General features: G+C 57.9%; 2 protein-coding genes across 2 annotated transcripts; one reads left to right on the forward strand and one right to left on the reverse strand.

The window, feature by feature from the left end:
- The first annotated feature begins 3,901 nt into the window (after positions 1–3,901).
- LOC129652255 (double C2-like domain-containing protein gamma) lies at positions 3,902–7,831 on the forward strand. The gene is made up of 10 exons (XM_055580657.1): positions 3,902–4,485; positions 4,646–4,725; positions 4,804–4,875; positions 5,070–5,179; positions 5,272–5,407; positions 5,508–5,558; positions 6,840–6,997; positions 7,100–7,181; positions 7,339–7,435; positions 7,510–7,831. The coding sequence occupies exons 1-10, from the start codon at positions 4,263–4,265 to the stop codon at positions 7,638–7,640; spliced, it is 1,140 nt and encodes a 379-aa protein (XP_055436632.1). The 5' UTR covers positions 3,902–4,262; the 3' UTR covers positions 7,641–7,831.
- A 544-nt stretch (positions 7,832–8,375) lies between these two features.
- NDUFV1 (NADH:ubiquinone oxidoreductase core subunit V1) lies at positions 8,376–14,393 on the reverse strand. The gene is made up of 10 exons (XM_055580649.1): positions 14,208–14,393; positions 13,047–13,129; positions 12,527–12,697; positions 11,618–11,801; positions 10,653–10,842; positions 9,707–9,919; positions 9,416–9,582; positions 9,029–9,110; positions 8,656–8,801; positions 8,376–8,524 (listed from the first exon to the last, which is right to left on the reverse strand). Exons 1-10 carry the CDS (start codon positions 14,277–14,279, stop codon positions 8,438–8,440), a joined length of 1,395 nt encoding a protein of 464 aa, XP_055436624.1. The 5' UTR covers positions 14,280–14,393; the 3' UTR covers positions 8,376–8,437.
- Between the last annotated feature and the right edge of the window lie 3,388 nt (positions 14,394–17,781).

Raw genomic sequence — 17,781 nt, forward strand, 5'->3', positions numbered from 1 at the left:
CATCACCAACTCCCGGAGTTTACTCAAACTCATGTTCATTGAATCAGTGATGTCCTCCAACCATCTCATCCTCTGTTGTCCCCTTCTCCTCCCGCCTTCAGTCTTTCCCACATCAGGGTCTTTTCCAATGAGTTGGCTGTTCCCATCAGGTGACCAAAGTATTGGAGTTTCAGCTTCAGCATCAGTCCTTCCAACGAATATTCAGGACTGATTTCCTTTAGGATGGACTGGTTGGATCTCCTTGCTGTCCAAGGGACTCTCAAGAGTCTTCTCCAACACCACAGTGCAAAAGCATCAATTCTTTGGCGCTCAGCTTTCTTTATAGTTCAACTCTCACATCCATACATGACTACTGGAAAAACCATAGCTTTGACTAGACAGACCTTTGTTGGCAAAGTAATGTTTGTGCTTTTCAATATGCTAAGTTGGTCATAACTTTTCTCCCAAGGAGTAAACGTCTTTTAATTTCATGGCTGCAGTCACCATCTGGAGGAAAAGTGATTGCAAACTCCACAGACAGACTAGCTTCAGGCATAGCTGGATCCAGGAGCTCTGGGTGCTCTTCTTTCCTTGCTTTCCACTGTATTAGCCTCACCCTCGGGAGTATTCTCCACTCCCCAGAGCTGAGAGGCGAGGAGAAGACGACAGCTGTAGGATGGAGCGGTGCCAGCATCAGCATCCCATCAATAGAAAACAGTGTCTCTTTCTGGGCCAGTCTATCCCAGAGTTACACTTTCTTGGCTGACTTTGGTCCACAAGACCTTCCCTGAGCCTGTCACTTGGCTGCTGGACTTGGAATTCATTGATCATCCGGGTCTGGGGCACAGGCCTGGGGAACAGGGTGAACCTCCTAGAATGAGAGTAGGGAAGGGGTGGCCCCCCAAAGGACCCCTTGAAAGAGAAAGGGAAGGTGAGCAGGCAAAAGGCAGCCACATTCCCCTGCAGAGAGTGACCTTGAGACCATAGATAAACAGGAGCAGGGCAGGTCAAAGGGCAAGGGAGGGAAGTTGGGGCAAAAGTGCAACCCAGATTAGGACTTGAGCCCACAGTCTTATAATTGGAGTCACTCACCTGGTGTCTCAACGTACTGAGGCTCAGGGTCTCGTGTTTCAGCACAGAAGGAATTCAGTGAGAGGCAAAGTGCTAGGCAAGAAGTAGATTTATTGATATAGGACACTTGCGAGAGAGGAGGCTCTGCCCCAAGGATTAAGTGGGTTACATTTTTATAATCGAAGGAAAGTTGGGGAGAGGGGAAAGACTGCCTTCTCATTCTTCGAGTAGACCTCAGGCTTTCATCACTAGGTGGTCTTCCCTGATAGCTCAGTTGGTAAAGAATCCACCTGCAATGCAGCAGACCCCAGTTCGATTCCTGGGTTGGGAAGATCCACTGGAGGGGGGATATGCTACCCACTCCAGTATTCTGTCATGGAAAATTCCATGGACTGTATAGTCCATGGGGTCCCAAAGAGTTGGATACAACTGAGCAACTTTCACTTTTCATCACTAGCTCCTCCTTCACATCGGACAGGAGAGTATCTGACCCTATAAGGTCAAACTAGGACTGTCTCAGTGCTTACTTAAATCAGCAGAATTGCTGAGGTCCAGCCCCAGCTGATCCAGGGTATTTGAGGGAGAGACGGCGTAGGCGACCTATTTATTTATTTATCAAAGATATAAAGAGTAATAGAATGAGGATAGCTCAGTAGGAAAATTCAGTGGAGAAAAGAAGCTGAGTAGCTTGGTTTACGCGGAAAATCAATATAACCCGTGACACCAGGTTAGCTCTGACCACAGAGGCCGCAGGCGCCCTCTCGAATAGCGGAAGGTGCCCCACCTTAGACACCTTCTCAAGTGGGTCTTAGAAGCCCAGGCAAATAAATGGTCGCAGAGGATATCTGCGCTCCAGATGGAGACTCAGCTGGAGGTTAAGGGGAAGAATGACATGGGGAGACCAAGCGTTGGTGAGCAAGGCCCGTAGCTTTATGTTCAACGGGGCTTTTTATGCCCTAAGTTACACATAGAGGATAATAGGGGATGCAAAGTCAGCAGTCTTTGATCCTTATCAAAAACCAGGGTTTCTTTCCTGTAAATTTATCATATACAAATGGTTTAGGTGATTTACATCATCTTCTGGCCAGAAGGCCTATTAACATTTTATGACTCTTGACAAAGACTTACCAACAAAGACTAATTTTCTCTAAGAGTAATTATTTTAAGGTTTGGCGCCATCTTCCGAAGATAAAATTACATTCCTATAGGGCGGATGTGTAATGGGTTTACAACAAAGGAAAGAATTTATTACCTTAAGGGTCTAAAGTTACTAACACCAAGGCCACTACTTATTTTTTCAACATACCAACTATAATTAATACACATTCAAGGATACAATCCAGGGGATGTGAAAACTTGGCAACAAGCATTGGTTCATCAATGAAATCTTTTACTAGTTTTATTCTGACAGTTTCTAACTCTCTGAGAGGCTCTAATCTATTTGAATATCTTAAGCTTCCCATGCCTCTTGAGGCTGGGAGACTGTAAACATCGTATGCATAGCTGTAGGTGTCCGGGTAAACTTGTCAGGCGAGTTAGAGAGCCATCTGAGGGGTTTCGATTTAAACACTCCTAATTGCCCAGGAACTTTATTAATTGGAGCTGTAGGTTAACTCTTTGACAGAGAGCGAGATGGTGGTGGGGGACAGCCCCCAGTAAAGTCAGAGGTGAGAGCACAAAGCAATAAAGTAGGCAGACTCTGGTTTTTTGGGGGTAGATGCTCGAGAATATCCGGGGGGACTCCCAAGGCTCGATCCCGCCTTTGCGTATGCCGAGCCTCCTTCCTCATGACCTTTGTCACGAGTGGGATGTCTCTCGCCGGCTCCCAGCACAGAATACTTTTTTTCTTTCACTTAATGACCTGGGGCATATCTCATGCTTCCATTTATGGCTTTATAGTTAAGCAAGCCTGCTTCGTCCCATGATGTTCTGATAGTTTTCTTGAGTGCTCACTAACTTGCAGCAGTCCCCCAGAGTTCCCTGGGTTCCCTCTGTCTCTAGTCCCCTACTGGGACCTCTGCAACTGCTTGTGTAACTATCCTTAGTCTATCCCTATCAGAAAGAGCGTCATTGACTCAACGGACCTGAATTGGAACACTCTCCGGAGATAGTGAAGGACAGGGAAGCCTGGTATGCTGCAGTCCATGGGGTCGCAAAGAGTCAAACACGACTGAGCGACAGAACAACAATCAGAAGAAGCAACACTGCACAAAGCTTGGCGTGTTCAAGGAAATGTGGGGGCAAAGGGGCCCACCGTTCAGGGGGCCGTAGCGAGGGGCGAAGCCTCAGTGGTGGGTTAGGATTTTATTCCAAGCTGGGAGAAGGGGGAGAGGAGCTGAAGTGATGGGTTGATGTTTTAAAGGCTTGAGTGGCAAGGGGACCAGGTTGCCTTACCCCTCCTGTCTCCACGGAGCCCTCCCATCTCGCCTCCCCACTCCCCGCCCCTCCCCCTCCCCGCGTGACTCCCCCCCACCGCTCCCCCCAGCCCCCTCTCTCACCCCTCCTTTCCCCCCACCCCCACTCTCCCAGCCCTCTCTCTCACCCCTCCTTTCCCCCCACCCTGCCTCCCCCCAGCCCCCTCTCTCACCCCTCCTTTCCCCCCACCCCTGCTCCCCCAGCCCTCTCTCTCACCTCTCCTTTCCCCCCACCCTGCCTCCCCCCAGCCCCCTCTCTCACCCTTCCTTTCCCCCGACCCTGCCTCCTGTTGCCCTCACACCTCTTGTGTCACCTCTGGCCCTCCAGCCTCCTCCCCTGGGAGCAGAGCCACATGATGGTGGTGAAAATAACTCTCTGACAGAGTGCGAACTGCGGGGGAAGGGACCCTTGGGGTGGAGGGCAGGGAGCTGCGGGCTCCTGGGCTCTGGGGGGGCCCCGAGTCCCGCCCCTTCCGCCTCCCCCACGGCCACCCGCTGGCTCTCACGGGTCACCTCAGTCAGCGCCCAGCAGCCACCCAGGCAGGTGCAGGGGCTCTCAGAGCGGTAAGTGGCCCCGCCGGCCTAGCCGCCGGCACACGGGGTGCCCCCCCTTAAGGCTGGAGGCCCCCACCCCACCAGCCTTGACCCTGTGCTCTGTCCTCAGGTCCCGACTGCCTCCTAGGACCCTCCACGACGCCCTCAGTGATGCCTGTTGGCCCTGTCTGGGTGGGTCAGTGCCGCCCCCTCATCTGTGGTCCTCGGGGGCTCCTCTGAGTCCCTGCCCATGTCTGTGCCCCCATGGCGGGCCGGGGACGGGTGAGCATGCAGGAGCACATGGCTATCGATGTGAGCCCGGGCCCCATCCGGCCCATCCGCCTCATCTCCCACTACTTCCCGCACTTCTACCCCACCGCTGAGCCCGCCTTGCGCCCCCCAGACCCACGCCCTCCAGTGACCCCCGTCCGCTCTGCACTCCAGCCCCAGCTGGACCCAGAGCCAGAGGGAGACTCAGACGACAGCAGTGAGTTGGGGTGGGGTGGGAGGGGGAACACTCTGGGCTCCGCCCATCCAGGAAGGGGGTCTGGGGCAGGCAGGCCAGGCTTCGGACCAGGGAGGACCATGAGGCGTGGTGCCCGGCGGGGGTTGACGCAGACGCTGACCTGCCTGCCACCTGCCCCTAGCCGCCCTCGGCACCCTCGAGTTCACGCTCCTTTTTGACACGGACAACAGCACCCTGCACTGCACGGCTCACCGTGCCAAGGTGAGGAGGGGGCGGGCGGTGTCCCCGGGGCTCGGGCCTGTGCCCCGGGCCTCTCCCACAGCCACTCTCCCTTCCCAGGACCTCAAGCCACCAGCCTCTGGCTCCGTGGACACCTTCGTCAAAGCCAACCTGCTGCCCGGAGCCAGCAAGGTGAGGGCGAGATGCAGGCCCCCACCGTTGCCCCTCAGCCAGGTATCCAGCCTGGAGCGCCCACCTGGTCTGCCATGCCCCTCCTCCCCAAGGCCTCCCCCTCAGGCAGAGGTCCCCCCATTGCTGGGACGGGGGGACCCAGGCAGGGCGCCGGGGCCCGAGGAGGGCTCTGGCACTCCCTGCTTGGCCCTCAGGCCAGCCAGCTGCGGACACGCACAGTTCGGGGCACGAGGGGTCCTGTCTGGGAGGAGACGCTCACCTATCATGGGTTCACCCTCCAGGACGCCCGGCGCAAGACCCTGCGGTGAGGATGGGGCCTGGGCCACAAGGGGGGTGGCTGGGGCAGGGGTGGGGATGGGGGGCTGGCCTGGCCAGGCTGACCTGGGTGGCCCCCAGGCTGTGTGTGTGTGAAGACCCGTGGCTGCGGCGACGGAGGCGGGCGCCTCCCCTGGGAGAGCTGCGGGTGCCCCTGAGGAAGCTGGTGCCCAACCGGGCCCGGAGCTTCAACGTGTGTCTGGAGAGGCGGAGGCTGGTGAGTAGGGCTGGCGCACAGGGTGGGGCTGGGTCGGGGTGACAGGGAGGGAGACCCAGGTGTCCTCTGGCCCAGGTGACCGGTCTCTCTTCTCTTTCAGACCAAGAGACCCAAGAGCCTGGACACAGCACGCGGCATGTCTCTGTATGAGGTCGGTGAGACGTGGGACCCAGAGGTGGGTGCTGGGCAGGGCTCTGGGCCCAGGGGAGCTCAGAGAAACTGAGGCCCTCTCTCTCTCCGGGCCCGTGAACACTCGTGGTCTCAGGGGCACAGGCCAGCTTGAGACAGAGGCTGGAGCTGGGCAGTTGGTCAGTGGCCCGCGTGGGCGGGGCAGGTCAGAGTTCAGGGGAGAACAGCTGTGCTCGGCCCACGGCCGCTAGGCCTGCCCCTGGGGCAGTGCAGGCAATGCTCCTGGGCTGGGCGCTCTGGACTGGCCCTTGTCAGGAGGGGTGAAGGTGACGCAAGGGATTGGCAGAATGAAACCAGAGACCTGGCCTGAGCCGCTGCAGCCCAGGGGCCCCAGGGACCCGCAGAGCTGGGGCAGGGCCCTCCCTGCCCCAGCTCCCCCAGGACCTAAGGGCCAGGCGCTGCTGCCCTGCCCCCTAGTGGAGCCTGCGACTGTCGGTTAGTCAAGTCCAGGCTGGGGAGCCCTCCCAGGGGAGCAGCCCTACTACAAGCCCTTCCCGTCCCAGAGCCCTCCCCCCCACCCCCAACAGCAGCCCCCTGGCGCCTGGCTGGCACTCACAACCCCCCCACCCCATACTGAGAACTGAACACAAGGCAGATGGGCTTTCTGCAAATCACGTTAGGGTGGGAGAAGCACATTCTTTCCATGGTATCCTCCAAGTCCTTCTGGAAGCACCAGGGGCCGATGGGGGGTGGGGGGGGTGGGCAAAGGGCATTCAGCATCTGGCTCTGGGGTGTGGGGTGTGAGGGGGGAGGGTCTTGCAGCTGACGAGGCCTGTGTGCGCTTTGAGGAGGGACAACCCTCTGGGAGCTGCTTCCAGGCTTCCCCAAGAGGGAAGAGACAGGCCCCTAATGGAAGGCCACCTAGGAAGCTCCTATGCGTTTGTGACCCTCAGAGACATCAGTTCCCTCCCCTTCCACGACAAACACAGCCGCAAGTGGCCGATCACGAGACCCGGACAAGCCCCCTCCCCTTCTCAGGCCCCAGAGGGTAGAGTGGACCTGGAAGTCTCATTCCAGGGCACTAAGTCAGTGACAGTATCAGGAAACTGGACCACGACATCGGACACTGGCCCCTGATTTCTTTGAGGCCAGTTTGAGTTCTCCCTCGGGGCTGACCCACCCTACCCTGTGGGCGCTGGGCCGCAGGGCTGACCCAGCCTACCCTGTGGGCGCTGGGCCGCCGGGCTGACCCACCCTACCCTGTGGGTGCTGGGCCGTGGGCTGACCCGGCCTACCCCTGCAGCAGGAGGTGGAGGCAGAGCTGGCCTCGGAGGAGCGCGGGCGTGTCCTGCTGTCGCTGTGCTACAGCTCTCAGCGGGGTGGCCTGCTGGTGGGCGTGCTGCGCTGCGCCCACCTTGCCCCCATGGACGCCAACGGCTACTCGGACCCCTTCGTCCGCCTGTGAGTGTGAAGCAGGTGGCCGGGTGGGCAGTGGGGGTTCCTCAGAGTGCCCCCGTGGCTCACCTCTCGGGGTCAAACCGAAACCAACCTCATCTCTCCCAGTTTCCTGCATCCCAACGCAGGGAGGAAATCGAAATACAAGACCAGCGTTCGGAAGAAGACCCTGAACCCCGAGTTCAACGAGGTAGGCCGGCCCGAGAGAAGGCAGTCCCGGCTGCTGGGGGAGGGGTTGGCATCCTGTCTCACAGTGCAGGCCCCAGCCGCCCTGGGCCACTCACCTGAGTCTGTTCCTAAAGCTGTGAAGGACTAAGGCCGCCTCCTTTTCACCGCGTCCCCTGCAGGAGTTCTTCTATGCAGGCCCACGGGAGGAGCTGGCCCAGAAGACGCTGCTGGTGTCTGTATGGGATTACGACCTGGGCACGGCTGACGACTTCATTGGTGAGCAGGAATGTGGGGGAGCTAAGTCGGGGGGTGGGACTCCCACCTGGCTCCTGACCTGTCCCCAAACCCAGGTGGAGTGCAGCTGAGCAGCCGGGCCAGCGGGGAGCGCCAGCAACACTGGCGCGAATGCCTGGGCCACAGTGACCGCAGGCTGGAGCTGTGGCACCCGCTGGACGGCGCGCCCCTCCAGCTCAGCGACTAGTGGGGCCCCCAGCCTGGCCGGCTCAGTGCCCCTTCCCCAGGCTGACCCACAGCCTCTCTGCAGAGCTGGAAGGCGCTGGGCTGCTTCACTCCCGCTATCCAGCCCCTGGTCAGTTGCTTCCTTCCTTCCCCACTTCCAAATTCACCCCACCATCAAATCACAAAGCAAGAATAAACCTCTCCTCCCAACCAGACCAGACAGTCCGTTTTTTCCCTGCCATCGCCTCACAGGGCAGAATGGGTGCTGTTCTCCTTGCTCCCACCCTCCAGAGGCCTGCACAGGGCCAGGACCAGGTCTGGACCCCAGGCCAGTTTTCCCCTTCTCACTCTTGATTGCTGCACTGAGGGATAAACGCTCAGGGAGATCTATGACAAGGGCTTCCCTAGTGGCTCAGCACATAAAGAATCCGCCTGCAATGCAGGAGACAAGGATTCAATTCCTGGGCCAGGAAGATCCCCTGGAGAAAGAAATGGCAACCCACTCCAGTATTCTTGCCTGGAAAGAGTCCCCTGGAAAGAGGAGCCTGGCGGGCTTCAGCCCAAAGGGTCCCAAACAGTCGGACATGACTGAGCATGCCCAGTCTGCGACAGGTTGACACACAGGAGTCAAGGTGTCAACTCTCAACACGACCTTGTCCTGACCTATCCCCCACTGTCTGAGAAACAAGCTTCTGCGAGTCACGGGCTGCAGCAGCAGCATGCAGGCAAGCAAGGCCACAGAGAAGATGCAACGCGAGAGTGGGTATTGCTAGCTTTATTGTCCAGCCGTCCAGACAGACGGACACCAGCCCCATGGGCTCAGGAAGCGGCCTGCCTGGCCTGGTGCTGCTGGGCAAACTGCTGCATCCGCTCCTCGAGCTCCGGCCGGAAGTGTCGGATCAGGCCCTGGGGTGGGGGTGGGGATGCAGGGAGCACTGTGTGAAGCAGAGTCTGAAAGCCCCGCCCACCCCCAATGCCCAGGCACTCACCCCCTGCGCCCCTCTGGGGCAGGTACTCACCCCTGTGAGGCAGCATACCTGCACGGGCCACGCAGCCCCGTCGCCCAGGGCGCAGATGGTGTGGCCCTCGATCTGCTTGCTGATCTCCCACAGGGAGTCGATCTCTGCCGGCCGGGCATCTCCCCTCACAAAGCGGGCCATCACCTTGTTCATCCAGTCCACACCTGTGCCGGGGCAGCAAGAGATGGCCTGCTGGCCCCCCAGGCCGGGGTGCAGGGGATGGAACCCGAGGGGTGCAGGTCATGGGGTGGGGGGGCTGAGAGAAGCCACAGCAAGCTGGGCGCCCGCAGCAGTGTATTCAGGGTCCGGAGCCTACGCCACCTGTGCCCCGTGCCCCACCCAGGCCCGGCGTGAGCCACAGAGAAACCCCCAGCCTGCCCAGCACGCCTACCCTCTCGGCACGGGGTACACTGGCCACAGCTCTCATGCTTGTAGAACTCGATGAGGCGGGCGATGGCTTTCACAACGTCCGTCTGCGGAGACAAGGGGCAGTGAGGAGGTGCCCGAGCCTGAGCCTCAGCCCTTGGCGGCACACCCACCCGATTCCAGCAGTGCTCTGGCCACCTCCACCCACCCCAGGCATCCTGCGCTGCCAGGCTCCATGGCCGTTCCCCAGAGACAAGCCTTGCCCCCCAGCCTCTCCCACCTCCCTGTATCTTGGGTGACAGGAATCGGGACCCAAGAACTGGCAGGTGTCTCCGAGAAGCTCGGGCTGGGTTACTAGCCAGGCTGGCCTAAGGCAGGCACTGGGTGGGGAGCATGGGCAGCCCTTCCTTACCGAGCGGTCCATGACGATCACAGCAGCCGTGCCCAGCCCCGTCTGCGCCTGTATCAGCGCGTCGAAGTCCATCAGCACCGTCTCACACACGGACTTGGGGATCAGCGGGGTGGACGAGCCGCCAGGGATCACAGCAAGGAGGTTGTCCCAGCCACCCGTGACACCCCCTGGGGCCCCAGCCAGTCCCCGAGAGGATGGATGGTCAGGGCGGGGGCCGGCACGCCTGTCAGCCCCCACCCCAGCCCAGGCCCCCGAGGCACGCCCACCCCACTGGCTGGCCCCAGGCCTCACCGGCGTGCTTTTCAATCAGCTCCTTCAGCGGCACAGACATCTCCTCCTCCACAGTGCAGGGGTTGTTGACGTGGCCAGAGATGTTGAACAGTTTGGTGCCTGAGTTGCGCTCTCGGCCGAAGCTGGCAAACCAGGCACCCCCACGGCGGCAGATGGTAGGGGACACGGCCACCGTCTCCACATTGGCCACGGTTGTAGGGCAGCCAAACACTCCTGCGGGGGAGGAGGATGAGAACCTGGTGGATGTCACATCCCTGGTGGCTCGGTGACAAAGAATCCACCTGCCAATGCAGGAGACGTGGGTTCAATCCCACGTGCTGAGGGGCAACTAAGCCTGTGCGCCGCAGCTACTGAGCCTGCCCCCAGGGCCCGGGAGCTCCACCACTGAAGCCCACGCACCCTGGAGCTTGTGCTCGGCAGCAAGAGGCCATCGTGATGAGAAGCCCGTGCACCAGAACTAGAGTGGCCCCGTTTGCCACAAGGAGAGAAAAACCTGCCCAGCAACGAAGACCCAGCACGGCCAAAAACAAATTTTTTTTTTAAAAAAGGAAACAAACCAGTGGCTGCTGGAGGTTGGGGACAGTTGGGGCGGGTCTCCTGGAGGTGGCATCTGTCCAGGGTCTGCTTCTGCAGCAGAGAGCCCTGCTTCCACCCGTGTTCCTCTCGTCCCCCGGGAGCCCGATTCCAGCTGTGCTGCATCTCTGCCACCCTGCCCCAAGTTCCCGGGGGGTAGGAGCGCACCCGGGTGTGTGGCCTGTGCCCTGGGGCAGGATGAGACTCCGGGGGGCACTGGTGCAGCCTCTATGTTGTTCCCACCTACTCGGTGTCAGGCCCCCCAGTGCAGAAGGGACTCAGAAATTCCCCAAGAATGATCAGTGGCGACCTGAAGCCAGATCCCAGGTTCCACAGGACAAGGCCCGGGATGAGACCAGGCGCCAGGTCGTACCCACGTCTGCAGGGAAAGGCGGCTTCAGGCGGGGCTTGCCCTGTTTGCCCTCAATGGACTCGATGAGCGCAGTCTCCTCCCCGCAGATGTAGGCCCCGGCCCCACGCACCACAAACACGTCGAAATCGTAGCCGGAGCCGCAGGCGTTCTTGCCAATCAGACCAGCCTCGTAGGCCTCTCGGATGGCTACCTGTGGGACAGATGTATGGACACAGTCCCCACGAGCCCAGGAATACTGTGTGTGGGAGGGCGGGGTACAGGCCCAGGGAGCCCATCACCATAGTCCAGGGCCAAAGCTCCCTCTGGACACAGGCAGAAGACGTGCTGGGAGAAGGGTAGGGATTTTTACAATGCATGTGCTGCTTGTAAATGTGATAACATTTAACAAATTCTCCAACTATATGTATTTTTCAAAGACTTTAAGAAATAATGAAAATTTCAGCAAGTAGTTTCTCTAGGTAGCCAGTCTATGGGAGATTTTTCTTTGGCGTGTGTGGATTCCTGTCTTTACAATGAGTGAGTACTGCTTCTGAGTAGAGGAAAAGACCCTGGAGGCTGATTTTTAAATATGTAATAACACACATAATGCTACCATGTGCCAGGTTATGAACCTAATAGAAAGGTGAGGCTTTGGCCCTGGACCAATTACTATAGGCATCACTGGGCTGAGAATTACTGACATGACCTCTTGACCCTTCAAGAAAAATGCCCACGTGTGAGTTCTCTAGCCTACCCCCAGCCCAGGAGCCCTGGAGCCCTGGAAGACCTCCCAGGCTGAGGCTCTGGGACACAGAGCGAGACAGAGGCTTTGGGGTGCACGTCCCATTCAGGACACAGGCCAGCTCGAGAGATCCCCACCCTCCCAGCACAACACCAGATAGATCCCACGTGAGAACCTAAGAAGAACTCTGCCTGGGTTGGGGTAAGAGAGTGCCCACTCAGCACCTGGCCCTCCCCCTGCCCACCTGCAGATTGGAGGCCTCGTTGTAGAACTCCCCGCGGATGTAGATGTAGGCGGCACGAGCGCCCATGGCCCGGCCCCCTACTAGGCAGCCTTCCACCAGCTTGTGGGGGTCGTGGCGGATGATCTCTCGGTCCTTGCACGTGCCTGGCTCCCCCTCATCCGCGTTCACCACCAGATACTTGGGCCTGCAGGGGCCAGCAGGGCAGTTGGGCCACAGGGCCACCAGGGTCAGGCCTTCAACCGTATGCCACCCCAGTCTACCAGGAAACCTCAAACAGGTTTTATCTGACAGCCAATCCTCTGTCCCCGCAACAAGTCCCCAGGGCTCTGCTTGCTCACCACCAATGACGGGGAGCTCACTGCCTAGTCCACACTGGGGCAGCTATGACCGCAGGCAAGGTCTTGGTTCTACTCAGCCCAAATGCTTCTCCCAGTGCTTTCTCAAGAGCCCACATCTGCTTTTGGTCACAATGAGCATTCCGTGAACCTCCATCGTATCTCTGGAGCCAAAAGGAGGCAGAGCTGACATTTATCATTTACTTTCTACACGCAGACCAAAGGGCAGGCCAAAAGCTGGAAGGCACAGTATCTCTCTAATCCCTGCACAATACAATACACATTTACAGAACAGAATACTGAGGTCAGAAAGGCCAGGAGACTGCCCACAGCTATATGATTAGCTGGCATAGCCAGCAACTGATCAATTAAGTCTGCTGGGTTAAAATCTCGTGTAGACTCTGCTGCCCCTCAAGACTCCTGAGGAAGACGATGGAACCGAGTCCCTGCTGCTGGAGCTCTGGTAAGGTTTTCCTACTCCATTCACTCTCAGTTTCCAAGGAAACAGCCCCAAGGCCCAGGTAAGCCCCAGCCACCCAGAGGTGCAACCCCATTTCTGCCTGCCTACACACACCTGCCATCTGAGGGCTTATTCATGAAGCTCCATTTAAGGCCAGTGGGGAAGCCAGCACCTCCACGGCCCCGCAAGCCTGACGTCTTGACCTCACCCAGGATCCAGTCAGGCCCCTTCAGCAGAATCTCCTTCGTCTTGTACCAGTCACCTCGACTCTGGGCACCTTTAAGCCTGGACAGAAGGAGAAGGCAATGGCACCCCACTCCAGTACTCTTGCCTGGAAAATCCCATGGATAGAGGAGTCTGGTAGGCTGCAGTCCATGGGGTCACTAAGAGGCAGACACGACTGAGTGACTTCACTTTCACTTTTCACTTTCATGCATTGGAGAAGGAAATGGCAACCCACTCCAGTGCTCTTGCCTGGAGAATCCCAGGGACGGGGGAGCCTGGTGGGCTGCCGTCTCTGGGGTCGCACAGAGTCAGACACGACTGAAGCGACTTAGCAGCAGCAGCAGGGTGGGGAAGGCAGTGAGGAGGAAGCCCTGCCTGGGGACCCACCAGCCTAAGGGCACCATCTCACCTCCAGTCATGGCGGCCATACAGGTTGGTGAAGATCCGGTCTTCGTCCTTCAGCGAGCCAAATGAGGTTTTCTTGGGCGCTGTCTGGGGACACAGAGAGTCAGTATGCCCAGCAGAGCTCTGGGATTATGAGGGGCCAGGCCAGGAACTACAGATTTTTGGGTCCCCTAGTTAAGGAGGGTTGGACTGGGAGGAGGGCAGGGGCCAAAGCTTCAGAACCCTCCGTAGGGTCATGACTACCATCACCATTTAGTAAGCACTTTCTGTTAGCAGGCACTAGGCTAAGCTTTTTATATCCAAGATCTCATTTCATTCTCCTAACCCTGAGATAGGAATGATTTCCTCCATTTCACAGAAGAGGAAACAAGACTCAGAACAAAATGAGTTTACAAAAGGCACACAGCCTGAAGGAGCAGATGGAATCTAAACACAGGTCTGTCTGTGGCCAAAGCCCACACAGGATCCACAGCACAGACTACAGCCCTGAACCCAGCGTGATGTCATGTCCATTTATTTACTTGTATGGCTCTGCTGGACCAAAACTTAATTTGGCCAAAGTCTTGTTTATATGACTAAACTCTGCTGGAGACAAAACGCGTTTTCTGAAGGAAGAGGAATGCTTCACTGGGGCTGGGACACAAGATGATGGCGGGAGACCCGCTCGGGATAAAGCTGTTGAGGAGAGATGGCTCTGGAATCCCACGAGACACAGAGAGAACCCCAGCTGAGGGCTAAGGGGACCTCGCTTCCAGACACCCAACCCCTTAAGGGCCAATACAGGGAGCAGAACTTTGGACGAGGAATGAACGGCCCTCTCCAAAGCTGTTTCTGCATCTGTAAAATGGGGCAATGACCCTTTCACGCACTACAAGGTTGTAGCGAGGAAGGAATGAGACAAGGACGCTTTGCCACCTGCAAAATTCCCCGTTAGGTCGCGCAATTGTTAAATAAGGGGAAGCCAAGGAGCCGGAGGGCTAGGGGGCCGGGGAGAATCAGCCTCCCGTTTGGAACCCGTCCCCTCCTACATCGGCAACCTTCCTGTCAGACGGGGGAGATGAGAGGCTTCTCCAGAAGGCACTACGGACCCAGGTATGGCGCGCGCAGACGCGACAGCGAGACACGGCCCGCGAGCGCCCCTGGAACGAGCCAGGGCGGGCCTCACCGTGTCGCCGCTGAATCGCACAGACACCCGCGAGGGGAGCGACCCGCCGAGCAGCCGCCGTGCCGCCAGCATCGCGGGGCGGGGCGGGGAAAGGCAAGCCGGTCACCGCCCGCTGTCACCTTCACAGCTCTGAAGCTCAGGACCCGGCACGACCGAGACGCTAGGCGGCGCACAGGAAGAACGTCACACGCGCCCTGACGCCAGGGCGCGCCCCAACCTCCCCGCGCCGCTCCCGCCCCGCCCTTGGCCCCGCCTCCTCGAGGGAGCACGGAGAGGCCGGAAGTGCCCTGTCTGGCGCTGAGGCTGCTGGGAGATGTAGTCCCATGGGCCTCCGGACTGCCTTTCTCCTGCCGCGAGGCTGGCATTTATTTACTGTCTTGCTCGCCGGCTCTGCTCTTTCGCATTTGCCTCCGGACTCTCAGCCTTTGAGCCCACTATGCAGCTGGACCCTCCTGCCTGCCTTGTACTGCTCTGGCCCTGTCCCAGCTCTGCCAGTCTGTGAATTTCCCCCCACCCACCTCGGGCACCCCTGGGCTCGGGGAAGCCGGGAGGCGGGGCAGGCGAGGGCTCTGGGGCAGAGTCTCCCAGAGGAGGGATGTCTAGAGTCCTAGGTTGGGGTGAGGCCAAGAGGGTGGAGCTGGTCATCGGGCGGCCCAGCCTCTCCCCGGTGCTGCTGCACTGTCCGCACCATTCCTCCCGCGGCGCGGGTCAGGAGAGTTTGGCATTTGGCGCTGCTGCTCAAGATCCTGGCGTGGTCCCCGCTGCCTTGGCAACCTGGCCCTGGCCTGAATGGAAGGACTCGGCCTCTCCCGCGCAGGGTCTTCTGGCCCAGGCCACGTCACGCCCCGTTCTCCCCAGGACCTCTTCCGCTTGGGACTTTAGGGCCTTTCTGTCCCCAACACCCCCACCCCACCACCACCAGGCTCCAGTGACCTGAGAAGGTCTGATCTTCGCCTTCCCCTGAAGTCTCCGAAGCTTGATCAACTTTTTAATCAGTTTGTCAGTTCTCTGGAATGCTGTGGCTCTGAGTCCCAAGATGTCTGTTTGGGTCTTCTCTCCCCAGCTTCTCTATTCTCTTATCCTGTGGTCATCCTTTTAAAAAATTTAAATTAATTAATTTATTTATTTTGGCTGCACTGGGTCTTCCTTGCTGTGCACAGGCTTCCTGTAGTTGCAGGGGGCAGGGCTGTTCTCTAGTTGAGTGCTCAGACTTCCCCTTGTGGTGGCTTCTCTTGTTTTGGAGCAGGGGCTCTAGGGCACTCGGGCTTCAGTAGTTGCGGCTCATGGGTGGCTTAGTTGCCCCATGCATGTGGGATCTTTCTGGACCAGGGTCCCCTGCATTGGAAGGCGGATTCGGAACCACTGGACTGCTAAGGAAGACCCATCCTTTCTTATCTCTCAAGAAATGTGCCATTTACAAAGTAATAGGCCCTTAATTTCTCATATATTTCCCATAGTAGCCCCAGGTACTGTTAATTCCATTTTCTCCACGAAGAAAAGGGAGGGCCATGGTGGTTTCATCTCTTGTCCATGGGCGTGAAGCTGCTGCGTGTAGAGCTGGAAAGCGACCCAGGCCTTTCTTCCTTTTCAGAGCGCCCCAGACACAGCAGACACACAGGGCAACTGGCACATACATGACAATCCTTTCAGGGTGTCAGTGGCGTTTCCAAAAGAAGAGGCAAGAGCCGGGGCACCTTGTCTGAGGGCTCCCAGAGGGGTGGGGCAGCCCCAGGCCCAGGGCCCAGCAGTCCTGACTCCCACCCCCAGGCCCCCTCTCCCGGGCAGGAAAAGAGATGGTCCAGTCAGAGCTGGGGATTACACAGCTAATCCGGGCTCAGACCTGAGTGCGTGGATCCCTCCCTCTGGGGTGGCAGGATGGAGCCGGAGGGTGGATTCTCTCCTCATCCCTGCCTAACTGGGTCAGGGGAACACAAAGCCATGGGGAGAAGGCAGCCCGGGGATGCTGCGGATGGGAGATGCTGGGCATGGGGTGATGGGAAAGTAAGAATAAGGGGCAGGGCCCCCAGATCATCCCGTGCCAGGCTCAGTGCCAAGCACTTGCCATGTGTTATCTCCTTAATCCTCCCTCAACCCAGAGTGTAGGAATGATGGGCCCCTGTTTTCAGAAGAGGGCAGAGAGTATTAGCCATGTGGAGTCGCCTGCCTAGGACAGCATAGCAGCCAGAACTCAGCCTGAGGTCTCCTGACCTGCAGTCCCCACCCATCCAGAGCCCACGCTTGCCAGGCTCCACTGGGTATCACCTCTTCCAGGAAGCCCTCTTCTAAGGCATCCCAGACCCTGGCTCTCCGCTGTCTCATCCTGCGCCACTGTCTCCTTTGCCAGCCCCCAGGCCAGAAACTGGGAGGCATCCAGGATGCCTCGTTGTCCCCAGATCCATTGCATCCTGCCAGCCCTACCTTCTACGCACTCCCTGTTCCTGTGCCTTCAGGCCCCAACCCATGGCTATGACCCATCAGCTTTCATCTGCAATTTTGCAAAGCCTCCTTGAGGTCTCCCAGCCTCAAGTCTTTGCCCTGCAATCGCTTCTTCGCACCATGGAACGAGCAGGACTGTTGTAAACCTGGGATTCGCCTTGCTCCTCCCCTGCCTGAGATCCCTCGTGGTTCCCCGTGTCCTCAGGAAGAAACCCAGGCTCCCTGGCGTGGCACTCAGAGACCAACTGAGCTCGGCAGGCTCTGCCCACGCCAGCTGGCTTTGCACCGGGGAATCCGTCTTCCTCCCCTTCCTCCTCCGCCTCCGCCTCCCCAGAGGATCCCTTTGGCTGTCACCTCCCAGGAAGCTTTTTTCCCACCACTTCATACAACTCTTGCATTACTACTGCCATGGGACCAGCGTGACTTCAGCTTGATCTGGTCTTCCCTCTTCTCCAACCCCCAGGACAGAGCTTCTCCCAGGAGGGGCTTACTCAATATTGTAATCTAATTTTATTTTTGGAAAATGAAAAAACTAGATGCTTTTCCCTTGTTGGAAATTTAAGAAATACAAACTAGCAAAAAGAGAGTAGTAACAAGAGAAAGTTGTAACATGTTTTCAGGGGCTTCCCAGGTGGCGCTAGTGGTAAAGAACCTGCCTTCCTGGTCGGGAAGATCCCCTGGAGAAGGGCATGGCAACCCACTCTAGTATTCATGCCTGGAGAATCCCATGGACAGAGGAGCCTGGTGGGCTATGGTCTATAGAGTTTCCAACAGTCAGACATGATTGAAGTGACTTAGCATGCATGCCACATGTTTTCACTGCCCTGATTTAGTCCCTATTAGTATTTTTGTTATTCTGGCTGTGCTGTGTAGCATGTAGAATCTTAATTCCCCCACCAGAGATTGAACCTGTACCCACTGCAGTGGAAGTGTGGAGTCTTTACCTCTGGACCACCAGGGAAATCCCCCCATTATTATTTTTGCTTCTTTCCACTGTTTTCTAGATGGTTAAAAAACATTTCACAGTAGCATATGAATATGTGCTAAGTCACTTCAGTTGTGTCCGACTCTGTGACCCCACGGACTATAGCCCATGAGGCTCCTCTGTCTGTGGGATTCTCCAGGCAAGAATACTGGA

The sequence above is a fragment of the Bubalus kerabau genome, chromosome 5, assembly GCF_029407905.1.
Source record: "Bubalus kerabau isolate K-KA32 ecotype Philippines breed swamp buffalo chromosome 5, PCC_UOA_SB_1v2, whole genome shotgun sequence".
Taxonomy (NCBI): Eukaryota; Metazoa; Chordata; class Mammalia; order Artiodactyla; family Bovidae; genus Bubalus; species Bubalus kerabau.

Coding starts and splice junctions, on each gene's coding strand:
- LOC129652255 (XM_055580657.1), top strand. CDS start 4,263: ATGGCGGGCCGGGGACGGGTGAGCATGCAGGAGCACATGGCTATCGAT. Junction 5,180..5,271: donor GCCCGGCGCAAGACCCTGCG/GTGAGGATGGGG, acceptor GGTGGCCCCCAG/GCTGTGTGTGTGTGAAGACC. Junction 7,436..7,509: donor CACGGCTGACGACTTCATTG/GTGAGCAGGAAT, acceptor CCCCAAACCCAG/GTGGAGTGCAGCTGAGCAGC.
- NDUFV1 (XM_055580649.1), bottom strand. CDS start 14,279: ATGCTGGCGGCACGGCGGCTGCTCGGCGGGTCGCTCCCCTCGCGGGTG. Junction 10,843..11,617: donor ACGAGGCCTCCAATCTGCAG/GTGGGCAGGGGG, acceptor TCTGTCCCACAG/GTAGCCATCCGAGAGGCCTA. Junction 9,111..9,415: donor TGATCGTCATGGACCGCTCG/GTAAGGAAGGGC, acceptor TTGTCTCCGCAG/ACGGACGTTGTGAAAGCCAT.